This window comes from Monodelphis domestica, chromosome 5, assembly GCF_027887165.1.
Source record: "Monodelphis domestica isolate mMonDom1 chromosome 5, mMonDom1.pri, whole genome shotgun sequence".
NCBI lineage: Eukaryota > Metazoa > Chordata > Mammalia > Didelphimorphia > Didelphidae > Monodelphis > Monodelphis domestica.
The window spans coordinates 214,445,547-214,465,878 of record NC_077231.1 but is presented as its reverse complement, the minus strand read 5'-3'; the positions used below and the strand labels follow the sequence as shown (position 1 = coordinate 214,465,878).

At 41.5% G+C, this 20,332-nt stretch overlaps 1 protein-coding gene across 1 annotated transcript in view; it reads right to left on the bottom strand.

Moving 5' to 3' along the window:
* TBXAS1 (thromboxane A synthase 1) overlaps positions 1-20,332 on the bottom strand; it is a 258,599-nt gene that overhangs the window by 126,708 nt on the left and 111,559 nt on the right. The window contains exons 6-7 of the mRNA XM_007504415.3: positions 4,067-4,155; positions 1,376-1,524 (exon numbers count right to left, since the gene is read on the bottom strand). Coding sequence (XP_007504477.2) covers positions 1,376-1,524; positions 4,067-4,155 — 238 coding nt within the window. The remainder of the gene's footprint in view (positions 1-1,375; positions 1,525-4,066; positions 4,156-20,332) is intronic.

The following is a 20,332-nucleotide window of genomic DNA, read 5'->3' as shown; positions in this document are numbered from 1 at the left end:
CTTGGTCAGGGTCACACAGCTAGGAAGTATTTGAGACCAGATTTGAACTCAGGGTCTCCCACTTCTAGACCTGGCTCTCAATCCACTGGGCTACCCAGCTGTCCCAGGAATATTAGTTTTACCGATTAGAGTTTTGCTTTCCTTATTTGTAAAAGAGGGAAGGGCTTTAGGCTAGATGAATTTTAAGGGCTTCTTCTAGGCTTTCTAGGACTAGTTTTGCAGAGAAAGTGGCCTATGCCTTAGGTTCAAAGAAGGGATAAGATGTCCAAGGTTCAAACGCACAAAGAATGCAGAGGGCAGAATATGTGAGCAGGAAACAATAAAAAGATTTGCTGGGAGACAGTGAGGGGAATCCCAAGGAATGAGATCAGAGAGAAGCAAAAACAAACTATATTTCACTTCCTTCACTGTTTTTGTTTTTGTTTTATTTTTCCTCCATAAAGGGACTAATGAGGAAAAAAGTTTGACATGATTGGCCATGTAAAATCTATATCAGATTGCTTACCATTTCAGGGAAGAGGAGAAGGAATAAGGGAGTGCCAGACCGATTTGGGGACTCAACATTAAATAAAAAAGAATGTGAAAATTTCTTTTTACATGCAATTAGGGGAAAATAAAATATTATCAAAGGATATAATCCCTGAAGAAAAAAAAATCTGCTGTAAATTCAATTCTTGTCCAGAATAAGGTGGGACTAGATGGTTTTTGGAGTTCCTTCCAACACCGAGTCTCCAAGACTCTTTTGCTATCCACACCTCAGGATTCTCACATTTTAACTCAAAGCTAGAAGTGTAGGAGAAGATTGTTAATAATAACAGTAATAATAGCTCATATTTATGTAGCACTTGAAGGTTTGTTTGTGAAGCACTTTACAAATATTCCTTCATTTAATCCTCACAAGAACCTGTTTCACAGATGCTGAAACTGAGGCAGACAGAAGTTAAGTGGCTTGCCTGTGGTCATATAGCTGTTAAGTGTCTGAGGTTTTAAACTCAGGTCTTCTTGATTCCAGGGCAGCTAGGTGCATAGTGGATAGTCAGAAAGTCAAAGCCAGCCTCAGATACTTACTAGCTGTGTGACCCTGGGCAAGTTACTTACCTCTGGTTGCCTCAGTTTCCTCATCTGTAAATAAGCTGGAGAAGGAAATGGCAAACCATTTCATCATCTTTGCCAAGAAAATCCCAAATGGGTTCATAAAGAGTCAGACAGGATTGGAATGACTTAATTCCAGATCTAGTGCTCTATTCATTGTTCCATGTAGTAGGAACTCATTGGGAATGATATAGGCATTTGAGTGACTAGACAGGTTTGAAGAAAAACTGTGGCTGTGCCCTTCTGGCGAGCCCATCTTCCCCTCTTCAGCATCAATACTTACAAATTAAAATGAGAACACATTTAGGAATGGAGAATTGAAAGAAGCGTCTGCAGTGCTTCACAAAAGGATGCTCTGGCCTCTTCTGAGAGTCCACCTGGAATCCAAAGGCCACACTGGCAACCACGTCCAGAGTGAAACAGCCATAGCTCCTACAGAGGGCAACAGGCAGGAAAATGAGACCTTCACAGAGGTCCTGCCTCCCTGCTAGCCAACCTTCAACCTCCACGGTCTACAGAGTGGGTGTTAATGCGGCTGAAAGCCCTGGACTCCGAGAGGAGCTGCCAAACTCATCATTTCCCCCATCACAATGACTTTAACACTTGCAAGAGCTAGGGGAAAAGCAGCAAGAAAAGGCAGTCTCCAAGCTGGAAAAAGCCCTGGGAACATATGGATAATATTATGGAAAATGCACCGTGGCCTCGAAATAACTAGAAGGTGGGGGGCAGGGGGCATTCCTTCCCAGAGAGTCCTGCAGAAAATATCAGGCCTTGGGTTCTGCCAGGCAACTGACCACTTCAAACTGTTTCCCCCAGCCATCTCCACTAATGAGTTCTGCCTAAGCAATCAGGAGGACCTGGCCTGGTGGCAAAATATCTGAAAACACCTGCGCTCCGTTTATGCCTTTCTTGATGAAAAGGGTTGATTCAGTGCTCCCCGATAGGTGCCCACTTGGTGTTTCCTCTGTCAGGTACTTAGAGTCAAATAACACTTCATTTGTATGGCATCCTCTTGGGGAAATGAGGTGTTCCACATAAGTGAATGTTCCAGACAACTGAAGCTTTGAGGGGGCATTCATTTCATTGCCGTGACTTTTTCATTTGAACTCTTTTTGACTAAATCCTTCTAAAATATCACCGTTCTGGTCTTGTTTACTAAGACCAGTTTTTACTAGTCTTTTTTTTAACAGTTTTTACAGATATTTACTAATCTACAATGTGAATTACATTTTGTAGGAAAGGACTCTTGCTTCTGCTCAATATTTATTTATTTTTATGGAATACCTTTACCTTCTGTTTTAGTATGAGATCTGAGTCAGTAGGGCAGGAAGGGCTAGGCAAAGTGTGGGAGGGATAAGTGACTTGCCCAGGGTCATCCAGTTAGGAGGTGTCTAAGACCAGATTTGAACCCAGGACCTCCTGACTCCAGGTCTGGCTCTCTGTTCACTGTACTACGTAGCTGCTCCTTGCAAGCATTTCTTAAAAACTTGCCATGTGCCAAAAACGGTGCTAAGCATTGGAGTTATAAAGGAACCTGTTTCTGGGAGTTTATACTCTAATGGGGAAGAGATGTACATAGGTACAAGACTACTGGATTTTTTTGTTGAGTTGTTTCAGACTTTTCATGACCCCTTTTGGAGTTTTCTTAGCAAAGATGCTAGACTGGCTTGTCATTTCCTTCTCTAATTCATTTTACATATGAGGAAACTGAGGCAAACAGAATTAAGTGACTTGCCCAGGGTCACACAGCTAGTAATTGTCCAAGGACAGATTCAAACTCATGAAGATGAGTCTTTCTAATTCTTAGCCCAGTATATTTCAACACCTTGCATGTACAAGAAATTCAATATAATACAAGAAATTCAATAATAAAAAAATAATGATTGGCATTTATATAGCACTTTAAGGTTTTCAAAGTGCTTTACAAGTTGTATCTCATTTTGGATGGTCCTGGGAGGACCTCTTGTAGGAAGTAGCATTTAAACTGAGTCTTGAACACCAAGCAACGTCTAAAGTCCATTGCAATGCTAAGATGCTGAGCTTTGAAGACGATTTTCTGTAGGGGCATCATTATGAACATAATTTGAGGCTAGAGACTGAGCAGGGACATCAAGCTGCCTACAATAAATACTCCGGAGAATGACTGAACCAGGCCAAAATGTAATTGGATGTTCTTAACAAAATAAAGACAAATACAACAGAACATAGATAATGGAAACTCGTGCTTTTCTACATTAACATGGACTCTGCAGAGATCCTTATGTACTGACTTGGTGACCCCCATTTCTATTGGAGATTGGCGTCACTGTTGAGTGCCCAGGTGTTTACCTTCACACTGGATGGCCCCTGGACAGCTGGACTTGGACTATTCTGTCCCCTTTCATAAAAGGGCTGCAGGGTGTTAGAGACAGAAATAGAGAATTGAGATACTTTCGGCTCTTCCCTCCCTGGCATCTGTCACTTCTCAATGGCGCTACTTCTAATCTACTCTACACTGAAATTTAGGGTTGCCAGGGGAAACCAGAAAGTAAGGTTGTTAAATCACTAACTTTAATTGGATGGCCTAAGGGTAACTCTACAAATCTCCTGTGGAGTAAATTGTAGGGGGTTTGTGATAGCTGCTACTTCCAGCTTTGAGGCTTGCTTCCCTTTCTTCTGGTTCCAGGTTCTGTTCTAGATAGCGGAAGGGGCTCAGAATCCCAATCTCTGTCAAGGTGAGCCTTTCTGCCCAAGTGGGCAGTCGTGCTCCTGCCCTCCTCCCCCTACTTTGTTTAGACAAGCTCCACATTCCAAGTTGGTCGATTGTTTCCTCGGAAGTCAACCCAGCCATCCATTTAGTCATTTATCATGGCTCTTTTTGAACTTCTGTGCTTTTCTGGTCATAAGGTAATTGTCCAGCAATTATGCACAGTTACAAGAAGTGGCAATTCATTTGGAGAAATGTGATTTCTTGTCCCCCATAGACTGACCTTACCTCTGGATATCAAAAGCTTCCCCAGACTCTGCATAAGGCTTCAAGTGAGTCAATAGAAGATCACAGGCTTGGCTGATTAAGGGAATCACCTGGAAGAGAAGAAAATCAAGTATAATTAAGCACTCTATATAGTGAATGGACTTAAATTAGCTACGAATGAAGAGGTCTATAGTGCTCCCCACATTGCCTGTTATTTCCAAGTATGTAATTTCCAAGCAACATTCTTTCAGCAAAGTCCCAATACAAGACCTCCTTAGGATAAGGCTTTGTCTCCTCTCTTCCTTCCATTTCCTCCTTTCTTCTTCTCTTTGACCCTTTCCTTTTGATCCTCTTTTCTCTCTTTTCTTCTAGACTAGTGATAGCAAAACTTTTAGAGACTGAGTGCCCAAATTACACCCTCATGCTGCATGTGAGCCACCTCCTTACCCCAGTTAGGGGAGGGAGGAAGAAAGTGCTCCCATTGGGTTGCTGGGAAGAGGAGTGGGTGATGTGAAAAAAAAATGTCCTCAGGTGCAGGGGAGAGGGAGAAGGGAGCATCCCCCTCCAGCATGTGTGCCAACATGGCTCTAGACTCTCTACAGCCAGGACAATGGAGTGCAAGCTTTGACAGGCTCTACCAATATGGATGGATTCAAGGATGGTATTGGGCCATAATGGATACCCCATCGCCTGATCAATTTAACTCAGTGCAGAGAGGCTCCTTAATGAAAAGTTGGCAATCAGGGGAGGACTTTTTTCCCCCCAGGCTACAGTAATTCATGAAACCCTGTGAAACCTAGCAGGTTATGCACACCTATAGTCCCAGTGACCAGGGAAATTAAGGCTGGCAGATTTCTTAAGCTCGGCAGTTCTAAGCTATAATGGGTTATAACAATTATATGTCCACATTAAGTTTGGCATTGATTTGATGAGCTTTTGGCAGCAATGGACCATTAGGTTGCCTAAGAAGGGAAAAACTGACCCACGTCAGAAACCAAAAAGGTTAAAGCTTCAGTGGCAATCTGCAGTAGAATTAGGCCATGAGAAATAGACCTCAACTTCTGGGCAAGAAGGGGAGAGCCAGACTTTAAAGAGTAGGACAAGACAAAAGCATGGGATGACTACGATCTGCCTTGGTGGAGGGGCCACTCATACCCATGACTCTTTGAAGATAAATATTTATTAAGTGCCAAATGTACTGTGCTAGGCTCTGGAGATACAAAGACAAAAATGAACAGTTCTGTCCTCAAAGAGGTCATATAATAATAATAAAATATAATGACCATATGTGATAATATAAACAATAACATGCCATTAGATTATGCATAATTATAGTAATTAAGAACACTTCAGTCAGCTTCTCAACCGACCCTCTTCAGTCGACCAAAACGCCCTTGACCTGATCCCCCCAAACTGCTCCATTGAACAACTTGACGTCCCTCCTTCAATAGAGGAAGTCCAAAAAGCCATCAAACAAATGAGTGTAGGCAAGGCACCCAGTAAAGACGGGATCCCAACCGAGGTGTACAAGGCCTTAAATGGAAAGGTGCTCCAGGCATTCCACATAGTTCTGACCAGCATATGGGAAGAGGAAGACATGCCCCCAGAACTCAGAGATGCCTCCATCATAGCCCTATACAAGAACAAAGGCTCACGAGCAGCCTGTGACAACTACAGAGGCATCTCACTACTCTCCACTGCTGGAAAGATCCTCACCCGTGTTATACTCAACAGACTCCTGTCATCTGTTTCAGAGCAGAACCTGCCTGAATCACAATGTGGCTTCCGACCAGATCACAGCACCATTGACATGGTCTTCACAGTGAGGCAAATGCAGGAAAAATGCCTTGAGCAGAACCTGAGTCTCTACATTGTCTTCATAGACCTGACGAAGGCGTTTGACACAGTGAACAGGGACGCATTGTGGGTGATCCTCAGCAAGCTCGGTTGCCCAGCAAAATTCGTCAAACCGATCCAGCTCTTTCATGTCAACATGACAGGGGAAGTCCTATCTGGTGGAGAGACTTCCGGTCGCTTCAACATCTCCAATGGCGTGAAACAAGGCTGTGTCCTCGCTCCAGTACTATTCAACCTATTTTTCACCCAAGTATTATGATGCTGTGATGGATCTAGACTTGGGCGTCTACATCAAATACTGACTGGATGGCTCACTATTCAACCTTCGCCGCCTGACTGCAAAAACAAAGACAACAGAGAGACTCATCCCGGAAGCTCTCTTTGCAGATGACTGTGCTCTCATGGCCCACCAAGAAAACCATCTCCAAACCATTGTGGACAGGTTCTCCACTGCAACAATACTGTTTGGCCTGACTATCAGCCTCAGCAAAACAGAGGTGCTGTTCCAACCTGCACCAGGGAGGCCAATGAGCCAGCCGTGCATTACAATCAATGGCATGTAGCTTTCTAACGTCAACACTTTCAAGTACCTGGGCAGCACCATCGCCAACGACGGGTCCCTAGACCACGAGATTAATGCCAGGATCCAAAAGGCCAGCCAGGCACTCGGGCGGCTGCGCTGCAAAGTCCTCCAACACAGAGGTGTAAGCACTGCGACGAAGCTCAAAGTGTACAGCGCAGTGGTCCTCAGCTCGCTCCTGTACGGTTGTGAGACATGGACACTGTACCGGAAGCCCATGAAACAGCTGGAGCAATTCCACCAATGCTCCCTCCAGTCAATCATGAGGATCCGATGGCAGGACAGAATCACCAACCAGGAAGTCCTCGACAGAGCCAACTCCACCAGCATCGAAGTCCTGGTCCTCAAAGCCCAGCTATGATGGTCTGGACACATCATCCGCAGGGACTCACAGCGAATACCAAGACAGGTATTCTATGGTGAACTGTCAGCTGGACTCGGGAAACAAGACCGACCACAGAAAAGATTCAAGGATCAGCTAAAGTCCAACTTGAAGTGGGCTGGCATTACACCGAAGCAACTAGAACTCGCTGCCTCTGACAGAAGCAGCTGGTGAACCCCCATTAACCATGTCGCCACCACCTTTGAAGATGAGCGACGTCAATGTCTTGTCGCTGTGTGTGAACGCTGACACCAGGCCACAACCGCACCTCCCGTAACAACTGGCGTCCCAGGCCCCATGTGCCACAAACTCTACGCCTCAGCCTTTGGACTCCAAAGCCACATGAGGGTACACCGTAGATGAAACTGCACAAAGACAATAGTCATTCTCGGTCACCGAGAGACTACCACTACTAATTATAGTAATAATAGTAACAAGAACATGGTGATGATGATGGCAATGATGATTTCAAGAACCTCTATAACTTGGGCTATTTTCTATCCAAACTATATGAGAAAATGTGCCTGTGTCAAAGTCCAGAGATGGGAGATGGGATATCATGTATGGGAAAAGCAAGGAAAGCTATTTGACTAGAACAGAGAATGAGCAAGGAGGAGCAATAGGAAATAAGACTGGAAAGATAAGTGGGAATCATGATGTAAAGATCTGTCAATTCCAGGCTGAGGATTTTGTATTTTATCCTGAGGGCAATAAGGAGATACTAGAGATTTTGGAGTTGGGGACTGACATATTCAGTCTGTGCTTTAGGAATATTCATTTGGTGGTTGTGTAGAGGATAGATTGGTAAGGAAATGTCCTGGAGTCAGGAAGATTAATTCAATTTAAAAAGCATTGATTGAGTGCCTATTATATAGTCAATAAACTACATAAAATAGACTATAATTAATTAAAATATAGTGAATAAATAGTTAAGTGCCTACTATGTGCCAGGTACTATATTATACACTCAGAATACAAATATGAAAGATAGTTCTTGCCCTCAAGGTGCTTACAATCTAAGAGGAGAAGACAACACACAAAAGAAAGCTGAAAAGGTGTGCTAAGTGCTGGGGATAGAGAGATCAAAATGGATGGTTCCTTCCTGAAGAAGTCTCCATTCTTTCAGAGTAAAGTGATATGTATATACTTAAATAAAAGTAATTTGGGGGAGGGGAGGGAGAACTAGCAACTGAGTGGATTCAGCAATGATCTCAGGTAGGAGACCACCTTTAGAGTCTAGGAGACAGAGGAGAGGAAGCAGTCCTTGTGAGAGGAAGGAGTTTCCTTTCCCTTCCCTTCCCTTCTTCCCTCTTTTCTTTTCTTTTCCTCACCTCTAGTCTTAGAATCAATACTTTGTACTGGTTTCAAGGAAGAAGAGCAGTAAGGGCTAGACAATGGGTATCAAGTGACTTGCCCAGGGTCACATAGTTAGGAAGTGTCTGGGTCCAGATTTGAACCCAGGACCTCCCATCTCTAGGCCTGGCTCTGAATCCACTGAGCCACTTAGCTGCCTCCTCAATTTCTTCAACTGTAAAATGAGAATCATAACAGCTACTTCCCTCCCATATAAGCATAAAGTAAGATATCTGTAAAGTACTTAATGCAGTGCCTGGAACATCATAGTGCCTAATAAAAGCTTGTTTTCTCTCTATCTCAGGGGCAGGTCACTTAACTTTTCTCAGCCTCCATTTCCTCATTTGTAAAATCAGGATAACACCACCTCCCTCACAGAGTTGCTATAAGGATAAAATGAGATAATATGTCTCAGAGCCCTTTATAAACCTGAAATCACCATATAAACATTGTTATTATTAGTCCTGAGGTAGGATTATAAGACTTGGGAAATGATTCAATATGTAGGGGTGATTGAGAGGGTAAAGACGAGCTAACTCCAAGACTGAAGTAATGGAAGTCATTTTTTTATGCAGTGAAAATACAATAGAACATCTAAAATCCATACTGGATTTGTATCTAAATCTAGCAAACATTCATTTATATTTTTTTAATCCTTATCTTCTGTCCTAGAATAAGAGAGATAAGAGCTAGGTAAATGGGGTTAAATGACTTGCCTAGGGTCACATAGCTAGAATTGTCGAAGGTCACATTTGAACCCAGAACTAGCTCTCTATCCACTGAATCACCTAGCTGCCCCCCCCCCAATTTATTTATATTGTGTATGTATAAAGATATATATGTACATATATATGAAGTACTTATAAAGGCACCAGATAAAAAAATTAATTAGGTCCTTACCTTCAAGAATCTTATTATCCTAGAGGAAGGTAAGAGGAGGATGTGTGTGTATGTGTATGCATGTATGTGAATGTATATGTGTGTGTGTGTGTGTGTGTGTGTGTGTGTGTAAAATGTACAAGATAAGTAAATACAAGTTAGATAGAGGAAAGAGGGAGTACCCCCAGCTAAGGTGATCAGGAGAGTCTTTTTGGAGGAGGTGGCACCTGAGCTGAGCCTTGAGAAGACAAAAGATTTTGAGAGGCAGAATCAAGAAGGTAATGAATTCTGGACCTAAAGATACACCTGTGCAAATGCACAGGGGGTGGAGATGGAGTGATGAGTTTCAAGGACAATTAATCATCCAGTTTGGTTGGAACATAGAGCTTGGGGAGGGGAAATAGTGTGAAATAAGGGTGGGAAAGTAGAACAGGTAAAAGCAAGACAGTGGAGGGTAAGGGCTGAGGAATTGGTATTTTATCTTAGAGGGATGGAAGGATGCCAATGACAAGGGTTTCCCAGAGCCAGTTCATCCTAATGTCTTAGGGCCCCACCTTGAAAACTGTCGAAGGCTCTAAATCTGGTCTTGATCTATTGTTCTGTTCATTTCTTAGACTTGACAAAGTGGAAGAAATTTATGTTAAATGTTAATGTTATGTTAAATGTAAAAATGTTAAAAATGCAGATTAAAATTTAAAAATAGGGCAACTAGGTGGTGTAGTGGAGAAAGGTCAGAGCCTGGAGGGAGACCTGAGTTTAAATGTGACTCCAGATACTTACTAGCTAGGTGACCCTGGACAAGTCATTTAAAGCCTTTTTTTGTCTCAGTTTCCTCATCTGTAAAATGAGCTGGAGAAGGAAATGGCAAGTCATTCCAGTATTTTGCCAAGAAAACCCCAAATGGAGTCACAGTTGAAACAATTAAGAACAATACCAACAACAAACTAAAAAGTGTGATGTGATCACCTATTTTTACTCCCAGAGAGCTAGTTGTTAAACATTTCCCAGCACACCATTTTCATTGGAGATTTTTGAGCAGAGTATTGACTTGATGTAACCCATGCCCAAACTTTTGTCAGTGGCGGTATCAATTCAGATACAAATGGGGGATACTGAACTGTACCTAAGGATCCCAGTAGGAGCATCTCGATGTGGAAAGCCACTTGTCGACATTATCTATGTACTGTTGTATTTTATTTACTTTGGCAAATTTTTCTCAATTATATTTTAATCTGTTTTGGACTGTACTTGGCAATGAGTTAACATTATTTAGGTCTTGTATGTATTTTTATTTGTTAAAACATCTCCCAATGATATTCTGATCCAATCTGGACTATACTTGGGAATGTTGTGGGCTCTGCTGGATGCTGCCTCTGGGGTGTATTTGACAGCTCTGGTGTAGAGTGTGGTTTGGAGAGGGGTAGGAAGAAGAGACACGGTAGGCAGTTTGTAGAGTAATCTAGGTGAGCAGTGATAAAGGCCTCAACAAGGTCAGCCGCTGTGTGAGTGGAGAGAAAAGGGGGCCACATTCAAACGATAGTGTAGAGACAGAATGGAGAAAACTTGATATGGTGAGATGAGGACGGAGCAAAGGATGAACCTAAGGTTACACCTGGGAGAATGGGAGAATTCTATCTCCAAAGAGATAGAAAAAGTTTTTAAAGTATTAAAGAACATTTATGAGCTCCATACCAGCTGCCAGTTTCTACTTTAACATACATAAATCCCATAGAAAATAAAAAAGTAGAAAGAAGAAAGGGTTTGAGAAAAATACTGTACAATATGGTGGAAATAATGGTGGAAAGGGGAGAGAGAAGGGAACAAGCATTTATTACATTCCTACTCTGAGCCAGACGATGCTAAATGTGCTAAATGCTTTATAGATAGTATCTCATTTTATCAATGGGTTCACCGTCTCATGCCATGAGTTCTCTTCCTAACACTGCAAAGCAGATAATAACTCATTAGGCAAAATGCCAGTTTCCAAGTGCCTAGTAGAGTGCCATTAACACAGTTGGTATATACTTGTTGATTGATTCATCAGTGTTTTTTCCTCCTATGTGATTCTGGTGATAGTTATTCCATAAACCTTCCATAAATCTACCCAATGTACTGTAGTCTTTCTTCCAGTTCTTTTAATATTTAATGGACACCACTGTGACAGTCAGGCTGTGAGCCTATTTTTATCTCTAGATCTTGCTACATCCATTTCCTTATCTGGTCACGCATGGCAGAATAGTATCTTCTGTGCCACTTCTCATCTTTAAGTTCTTTTTTGGCAATATACGATGGCCTATTTACACCCCTTGTGAGTCTTTGTTTGCCCTTTGGGTCACCTTCAATTTTGGTTCTTCAGAGATCACGCTGTGATCATGATTTGTAGCTGTCTAGCATTGCCAGGAGAATATGAATGTAGCCCAGGGTTATTTACACATAAGATCACAGAGACTTTGGATACTCCGACTGTACCTTTCCTGGGATCACAGACACTTTGGAAGACTTTCCTAGGAGGATAGAGAATCCTTGGTCTTAGACAGTTAATGGACGTCCTGAAAAGGTTTTCAGGGGAGCTCCGTTTATCTTGTGGCTTCAGGGTTTCTGAAGAAGAGACTTTGACTAACTTTTTGGGTAACAGACAAGGAAGGCAGAAAGGTGAGAGTGCGACACAAGCAGATAAATGTCTGGCTAGTGGGTGAAAGAAGAGAAGACAAACAGGGCATGAAAAGACTAGAGCTGCGACCAGACCAAATAAGTAACGAGCCAAGTCTTGTCCCTTGTCCTTTCTCCTGATTTCCCTGAACACTGAGATGATTCTGGCTGTGAGTCCCATTGCAGCCTATACTTTGTTTAAATGTTTATTTTTATTTATTACTCAACACTGCTAAATTATGTGCCCATTAATGATTGTTTTGTCTAATCCTATACATCTATGTTTGAGTTTGAGAGATGGGAAATGAGCCCAATGAATGGAGAAGAAAGTTTCTGGGTTTATCCCAGGGTAGTGCTAATCTGATGAGAGAGAGTATTGAAATTTGTTCATAATTTCTGAGAAATTGTAGACAATATCTATTAGATTGTCTTTGAACCCAATGAGAGAATATTTAAAAGGAAGTTAGCTATTTGCAGACAGAACGGTTATGTAGGGGGGAAGGGGGGAGTTGGTATGTTTGTTCCTGTGTGCACTGCTCATACCATCATATATCCGACATACCGTGGGCTTCAAAATTAGGAGAAAGACAACAAAAGATAGGTTTTAGAAGCTCAGAATCACTGGAAACAAATTTCCTATATGAAAACCAGTGCAGTCTCTGGCTTTTTCTACTAGATTCTGGCCCCAGTCTTTTGTTTATCTGCAAAGCTGGTCCATGATACATACATACTGATGGGCTAACTCAATGGGCTATCCATACAACCACCTCGTCTGCTTCATGATGGCCAATAAAACAGATAAAAATCCTGTTCGGTAATTATGGAAATTCACTAAATGTTTTATTTGGAACCTGCACCAGGTTTAGCAAACAGTCAATTCCAGTTATAGACTGCACAAATCACAGACTATGATTTTTATCTCTAAAATCTGCCCTGGTCCCAAAGGCTCACGTTTGTCTTCTCTGACTATATTATAGAATCTCTGAGTTACAAAGGACCACGGAGATCAATCAGCTGTCTACTCAGAGCTCCCATCCAATTCAGAGAGCCCCTCGATGAAATCTCTGGTGGATGCTCATCCAACCTTTGCTTGGATATTTCCAGTGATAGAGAGCTCCCGGTTTCAAGAAGCAGCTTCTATCATTGCTGGGCAGCTCTAACTGTTAGTCTCTCTCCAAAGCTCACAGGGTGGTAATAGGCAGATACCATCTGACTCTCTTAGAGCACTTAGCCTGGATTTATTGAGCCTTGTAGCTGGAACCCAATTCTGATGACTCTTCTCCCCTGCCCTTTGGGTTTGGACATTGCTGGAAGGCTATCCAAAAGCAGGGGAATTTTTTAGCAATGTCGATTTAGTCAGACTGTATGCCTACGGTGTGGAGGTCGTGTGACTTGGTCACTAAAAAGCTCAAAGGAACTCTGGATGCTAGAGTCTAATGAATGACTTTGATTTCAGTTCATGACCAATTGAAAACACCAAATATTTCTCATACAGACTTATTTTCTTCCATTTTTTTTTTCAGCTTCTAAAGGGTGAGCTATACCTATTGCCTCACTTCCTGGTAATCTGGCATCTTGCCTTTACCACCCAGTTAAAATGATTCTCTCCAGAGTTACTTGCAAAATCTTAGGTGGGTATTTATCTTCCACTGGTATCTCTTCAGCTGTCTCCTCTTTTTTTTAATTTAAAAAATTTTCTTACTTCCTTAGCTTTCATGACTCTTCTTTGCCTCTTTGATCCCCCCTTCTCTGTCCCTTTTCTTTTTCTTTTTTTTAACCCTTACCTTCTGTATTGGCTCCAAGACAGAAGAGTGGTAAGGGCTAGGCAATGGGGGTTAAGTGACTTTCCCAGGGTCACACAGCTGGAAGTGTCTGAGGCCAGATTTGAACCTAGGACCTCCCGTCTCTAGGCCTGACTCTCAATCCACTGAGCCACCCAGCTGCCCCCTCTCTCTGTCCCTTTACTTGACTTTTTTCTCTTCCCATTTTCCAAATGTGGGTGTTTCCCTACATTCTGGTTTTTAATCTGGGGACCCACATACCCCTAAACTATCTGTGGACAGATTTCAGATGGTTCATGAAGTTGGATGGGGAAAAAGTTTACATTTTTATTTTCACTAACCTTTGTTTTCCTTTGTAATTCCATGTATTTTATTTTATGCAGTTAAAAACATGATTCTGTGAAAGAGTCCTCAGGCTTTACCAGACTGCCAAAGGAGTCCATTACAAAAAAAAAAGGTTAAGAACTCCTGCTCTAAACTTTTACCCTTGACAAATCTATCACTTCCCATGGCTTCAATTATCAGCAATGTGTTTATAATTTTCAACCTTATATTTCTAGCTCTGATGTCTCTCTCAAATTTAAGACTGACATCTCTGATTGACCAGAAATAGAACACTAATTCTCGTTTCCCTTCCCTACCCCACTAACCCCACCTCAAACTCAACATGCCCAAATTGAACTCATCTTAAAAAAAAAAAGACAACCTCTTATCTTCCTTCTTAGAATCAATACTGTGCATTGGTTCCAAGGCAGAAGAAAAATAAGGGGTAGGCAACGGAATGTAAATGACTTGCCCAGAATCACACAGCTAGAAAGTGTCTGAGGTCAGATTTGAACCCAGGACTTCCTGTCTCTAGGCCTGGCTCTAAATCCACTAAACCTCCTAGATGCTCCCCATGAACTCATCATTTTTCCAAAGAAACCTGCTCCACCTGCAGAATACTCAGTTTCCTTTAAATGCATGACCATCTGCCCAGTTAGTCAGTAGAGTTCCTAATCTAAAAATCATCTTTGATTTTTCTCCCTCAGGGACACAAAAAGATGCAAAAGAGTCCTTTTCCTCAAGGAGCTTATAATCTAATGAGGAATTTATATTCTTAATGATGCATCCCTATGCATCCACATTATGCCCTTTAGAGAACTCTCCTTTTCTTTTTTCTTTCTTTTCTTTTCATTCATCAGAATGGTTTGTTTTTGTGTTATTAGAATTTCATTCCTAGAAGTTTCCATCCCTCTTAGACAACCTTTTCTTGTAAACAATAGTCCAACCTGACCAAGAAATCTGCTCATGCCAATTCATCTCTTGAGAAGCCTTCTTTATCTCCACCTGTTGAGATCCTGTCCATCTGTCAATCCTTCATCCTTGATCTGGAGGTTAAGTGACAACTTCACGAAGCCTTCCTTCCCACTCAAAACTGATGTCTTCCTTATCCATACTTCATGAGTAAACAGACCACTGCTGTCTTTGCCCTCTATTGAACTTTTGGGCCTGGGACATGGCCATTATCTTGACCATCTTCATGAAAAGAAATCAAATATTTGTAAAAATTAAAAAAAATCTCAGGTCTCATGTCATTTTGTACCTCTGTTATGCACTGATCACATTCTGTCTTGAGTCATGATTATTTGCACACATATACATTCTCTTCCACTAAAGTGTGAAATGTTTGGCAGCAGGTATTTCGTCTTCTTCATCCAGATCTTCTTATTTACTGTGCCCTATTCAGAACTTGAATGTACTAGGCCAGCTTTGGTGAACGGTTTTGAGTTCTAGTGTCCAGAGGTCAACTTCAAGCTGTCCGTGCCCCGCCCCCCCCCCCAATACCTGAGAAAGAGGAGGGAGGAAGTGCTCTCTTTGGGCAGCTAAGCAGAGGGGCAGGGCATGCCAAAAAAGGCTTCAGGCACTGGGAAGAGGGGGACAAGTGCTGGCTGGGCACAGGTACCAATACTTTGCCAGTGCTATACTTGGCACTCAATAGATGTTGGAATATAAATGTGCCAATTACAATCAAGCAAGGTCTTCCCCAGTCTGTATAAGTAGAATTGTTTTTTTTTAATTAAGCACATGAATTTACATCATAGTTGTTAAATGAAATCCTGTTGATTTTAGTATTCCAGTCTGTCAGTATAATTTTACATATTGAACCTGTCATCCTCCCTGATTTCTGTCATCTGCAGATTTGATAGGCGTGCTTTTTATGTCTTCATCCAAGTCTATTTAAAATCAGTGTAAAAAATATTCCTCCTCTGAAGTCCTCTTTGATGGATCATCATTGTGGTGATAAATGTGGGGCTAGATTGGGGCAGGGTGGGGGGTGGTCCTTGGTTCAAAAAGCCTCTGGCAACGAAGGGCATGCCCTAGCAGGTCTTAATAAAGGGCAAAGATCTCTAAAGGACCTATTTCCATATTATTGATATTTGTACCAGGGTACTCATTTAGAGTCTACATCCCCAATCATATCCCCACCAACCCATGTGATCAAGCAGTTGTTTTTCTTCTGTGTTTCTACTCCCACAGTTTTTCCTCTGGATATTGATAGTGTTTTTTCTTGTAGATCCCTCCAAATTGTTCAGAATCACTTCATTGACATTAATGGAGAAGTCAATTACATTCAATTATACTACAGACTCTGTGTACAATGTTCTCCTGGTTCAAGGAGCTTTTATTCTTAATGATGCATTCCCTGTGCATCCATATCATGTTCTTTAGAAAGCCCGCTTTCCCCCTTTTTTCAATCAGAATAGTTTATGTGTTGTTAGAATTTCATTCTTGAGAGTTTTCGTCCCTCTTGGACAACCTTTTCTTGTAAAATTTTATGCTGGACCTTCTTATCTACCTTTTCCATTGCAAGATCTTTGGCATTCTGCTACTGACCTCCTTCTGGTTGACATAGAAATATTAATTGCCATCAATTGTATCTGTGAATCTACTCAATTGTACAATAATTCCATCTACATTTGGCCATCTTATTCTCATAGATATCATGAAAGACTATGTCAAATGATTTTTTTGAAACCAAGATAGTATCCTCCAATATAACAAATTAGAGAAAAAGCGCCATTGAAAAAGGAAATGAAGGTAATTTGGCACGACTTGTTCTTAATGAACCCATCCATGTTCTTGATGATTATTCCATTTTTATCTAAAGACTCACTAACCCAAAGAATTCAATGCTTGTTCCACTGTACCCCATTGCTTCCGAGGCTATAGTTGTCAGAACACACTTTTGTCTTCTTTTCAAAAAATAGGACAGTAGTCATCCGCTGTAGTGTTCTGGTACCTTTCCTGGTTTCTCAAAGACCGATAATGATGCCAAGATCACATTTGCCATTTCTTTCAGAACCACCTAGGCTTGAAGACAGGAGCTCACTTTAAGTACTAGATACCCTCTTACTATCTGGTCATTGAACCTGGACTTAGTCCTCAAAAAATCAAGCTCTACCTTTCACTTTGCACTTGTTCCAAACGTTTGTGGTTCAGTTTTCTTTTTTGAAGAGGGCCAGTGATATCATGGGGTGATGTCCTGACTTAAACATGAATTGGATTTAATGAGGCAGAGTTGAGCAGTTGTCAGAGTGGTTCTCTCTTCTGGATTCACAGAAGTCCAGTGGCAAGACAAAAATCAATATGCCTGGAGATGAATCAGGATGCAGGGAATGGCCCTGGCATCTTCAATGTCTGACCAAACTCAAAGTGCTCCACCATAGTTGCTTCAGCCACCTTCATGCCCATTGGAATAAATTGTTTTCATCCTCCCATTCAGCCAGGGAAGTCTTTACATGTTCTGGGTAAACACACCCTGTCTCTTGGGTTGGAAGCCTTTCAGTCATCCTCAACCAAGTCTAGCCTATCTGTCTAGAGGGTTTTGTCAGGGTATGGCTGCATGCAAGCTGCAGCTTGTAATTGTTCCAAATATAACTTCACAAAAGATTTTTCTTTTATTTCGTATTCCCCCACCCTCCATGAGGTTTAGTTCATATTAGGCATTAACCTTCCTGCCATTGGTCTTACAGGTTCATGTCACCCTTTTGTATTCAGCAGTAGTGAAGTCCTTTTGAATGTGGCTTTTCAAAATCTGAGAGTTTGATTTGCAATCACACTGATTTCATCAGATGCCTTCCTCTTCTCTGGGTTTCTTCTTTGGGATCATAAGCAATTATAGTCAAAATTTACATAGGATCATGGGTGTAGAGCTGCATGGGCTCTCAGAGGCACCCTAGTTGAAATCCCTCACTTTATAGATCAAGAAACTGAAACCCAGGGAGGTTAACTGTCTTCTCTCCTATCACGCAGGGAGCAGCAGAGGTGAAATTCAAACCCAGGTCTTCTTTTTCCAGAGTAATACTATCACATTAAAATGCTCGGAGTCCAAACTTCATTAGCTACATTCTCTCTTTGAAATCTTATAAAATATTATTCCAGTTGGGCTGAGTTACTCAAAAAAAGGAAAAACAATACAGCCCAACACTCAGTTCACAGTTCATATATACCTAGGACTGAAAAGAACCTCACAAATCACCTAAGGCAACCCCCCAATTTTACAGATGAGGAGACTGAGGCAAATAAAGCCACACAGGTAGAGGCAGAGGTACCATTTGAACCCATATCCTCTGACTTCAGCAGGGTTTCCCGCCTTCCTAATTTACCTCTAAAGCAAATAAAGGATGTCCCTTCGGCACAACTTCCTCAACCGTAAAATGACGACATTCATTTTAGATAATCTCTCAAACCCTTTTCAGTAGTAAAGATTCCAAATTACATACCTCATTCACTCCTACAGGTGTTCTGGGACCATGGGCCAAAAAACAATTAGCCTAGGGCAAGAAAGGGTTGTAGAGATGGCTCCATTTACGTGTTGAAGGCTATCAGATTCTATTAGGATCTTTGACTTTAAAGAAACAAAGTGGCCTGGAGGATATCACTCCAAACAAAAAGCTCATGTGCTCATGTGATCATTGCAACTTGCATGTGTACAGTGTCTCGTTCTTTTCAAAACCCTTTCACATTGGTTGTCTCTTTGGATCTTTACCAGAACTCAGTGAGGTAGGCAGGAAAAGTGTTATCATCCCCATTTCATGGATGCTAAAGCTGAAGCACAGAAAGATTCAGGGTTCCACAGCAACTAAATGTCTGAGGTGGGATTTGAACCCACTCACTCCAAGGCTGAGTGTTTATCCACTACAGCACAGATCTCCTTTGTCTTGAAAAATGTTTGTTTCTCTGGTTGCCTTTTAATGACATATTTGATACAATGGGCTTCTAGATTTCTCCTCTTTAGGTGCCCTCCACCCCTGCTCCCAATAGCAAGTTCCCAGGGCACAATTAGATGTCCCCTAAAAATCTAGGGATGGGGATCCTACTTGGTTCTGAGGAAGTTGTGCTCCATGTTGAATGATTGGGAAAACAACCTTCTTCATGTTGACAAAACTGACCGGTCCATTGCTTATTTTGTACATCCCATGAACTCAGAATGGTATTCTTAGTGTGGGCTAGATTGGAGCCCGAGACTTTAGTTTGCAGACCCCTGAAGTAAAGAATCTAGATTCTAGATAGTCTCTCTGGTCACTTCCAGATCTATGATACTATGAGCATTACTCTCAAAATTATTAACTGATGTTTTCATATTTCATGCTATGGAGTGTCATGGAGATAACATCATGTTTATGTGGTCATGGGCTACAATTCTTATAGAATATCAGCTCCTTAAGTTCAGGGGTAGTTTTATTTTTTGTCTTTGTTTCCCCAAAGCCAAGCCCAGTGCCTAGAAAAGTAGGCACATCAATCTTATTGACTAATTGAAAAGTATATAATAAATAATGGATTCAGTATCTTCTTTTTCCATTGGTTCTTTAGCTTACAAAGTGCTTTCCTATACTTCATCGCATATGATATTAACCATATTCCTTTAAAGTCAGCTAAGGAAAGGGAGACTAAAGGTTAAGAGAACTACTGTAGGTCACATGGCTAATAAATATCAGAGGCAAGATGAGAACCCAAATTGAACTTCTAGTTCACTGTTTTTATAGCTCCTCTTGGAGAAAATATGAAGCCAGAAGAAGATGGATGCTCTGTACAAGTCAGAATTAAGGGTTACCTTTTTGTTTTTCTTTTTCAATTTGACTTGTCTGAGAAAAAAGAAACTAAACCCTTGAAGAAGCACTAAAGGGGCGGTTTGGGGGGGTTGTTTTGTTTTGTTTTGAATCCAAATGTCTATGCAAAATCTGCTGTCAGGTCAGTCATCACTGTGGCCATCAACGTGTTGAACCAAAGGTGCTTACTATCATTCTGATGACTCAGCAGTGCCTGTCAGGCATTGTGACCAATCAGCATTCACCATGAGAAGGTGGTGACAGCTGGTGTTGCTAAGCAACCCCCCAGCAGCTGGGTACCTTTAGATAGATTTGCAGCTCTCACCAGTGGCCAGGCAGAGCACAAAAGCTTTTGCCAGTGAGAAACCAAATTATAACCTAGACCTGGGTCCATCACACCCCCAACCCAGGAAGGAGTGTATTTCCTTTTAAATGCAAATGGAAAAGGAAGATTTTTAACTAGAGCTTAAACAGTCCATCATTATACTGATTTTAATTAGGAGATTGGGTGTCAGTGGAATACAACTTTGTCACAGGATAATGGTCTCTTGCTGGTAGATAAATGCAGGGACACTTCTAGAAAATGGGCGTCTGGTCAGGCAGAGACAATGTATTTTTGGACTCTGAAGTATTTATTACCCCGACCACACTTGGTTATAATGACTTTCATTTTTATTAGTCTGAAGGATTGAGAAATAAAACTAAATATTAAAA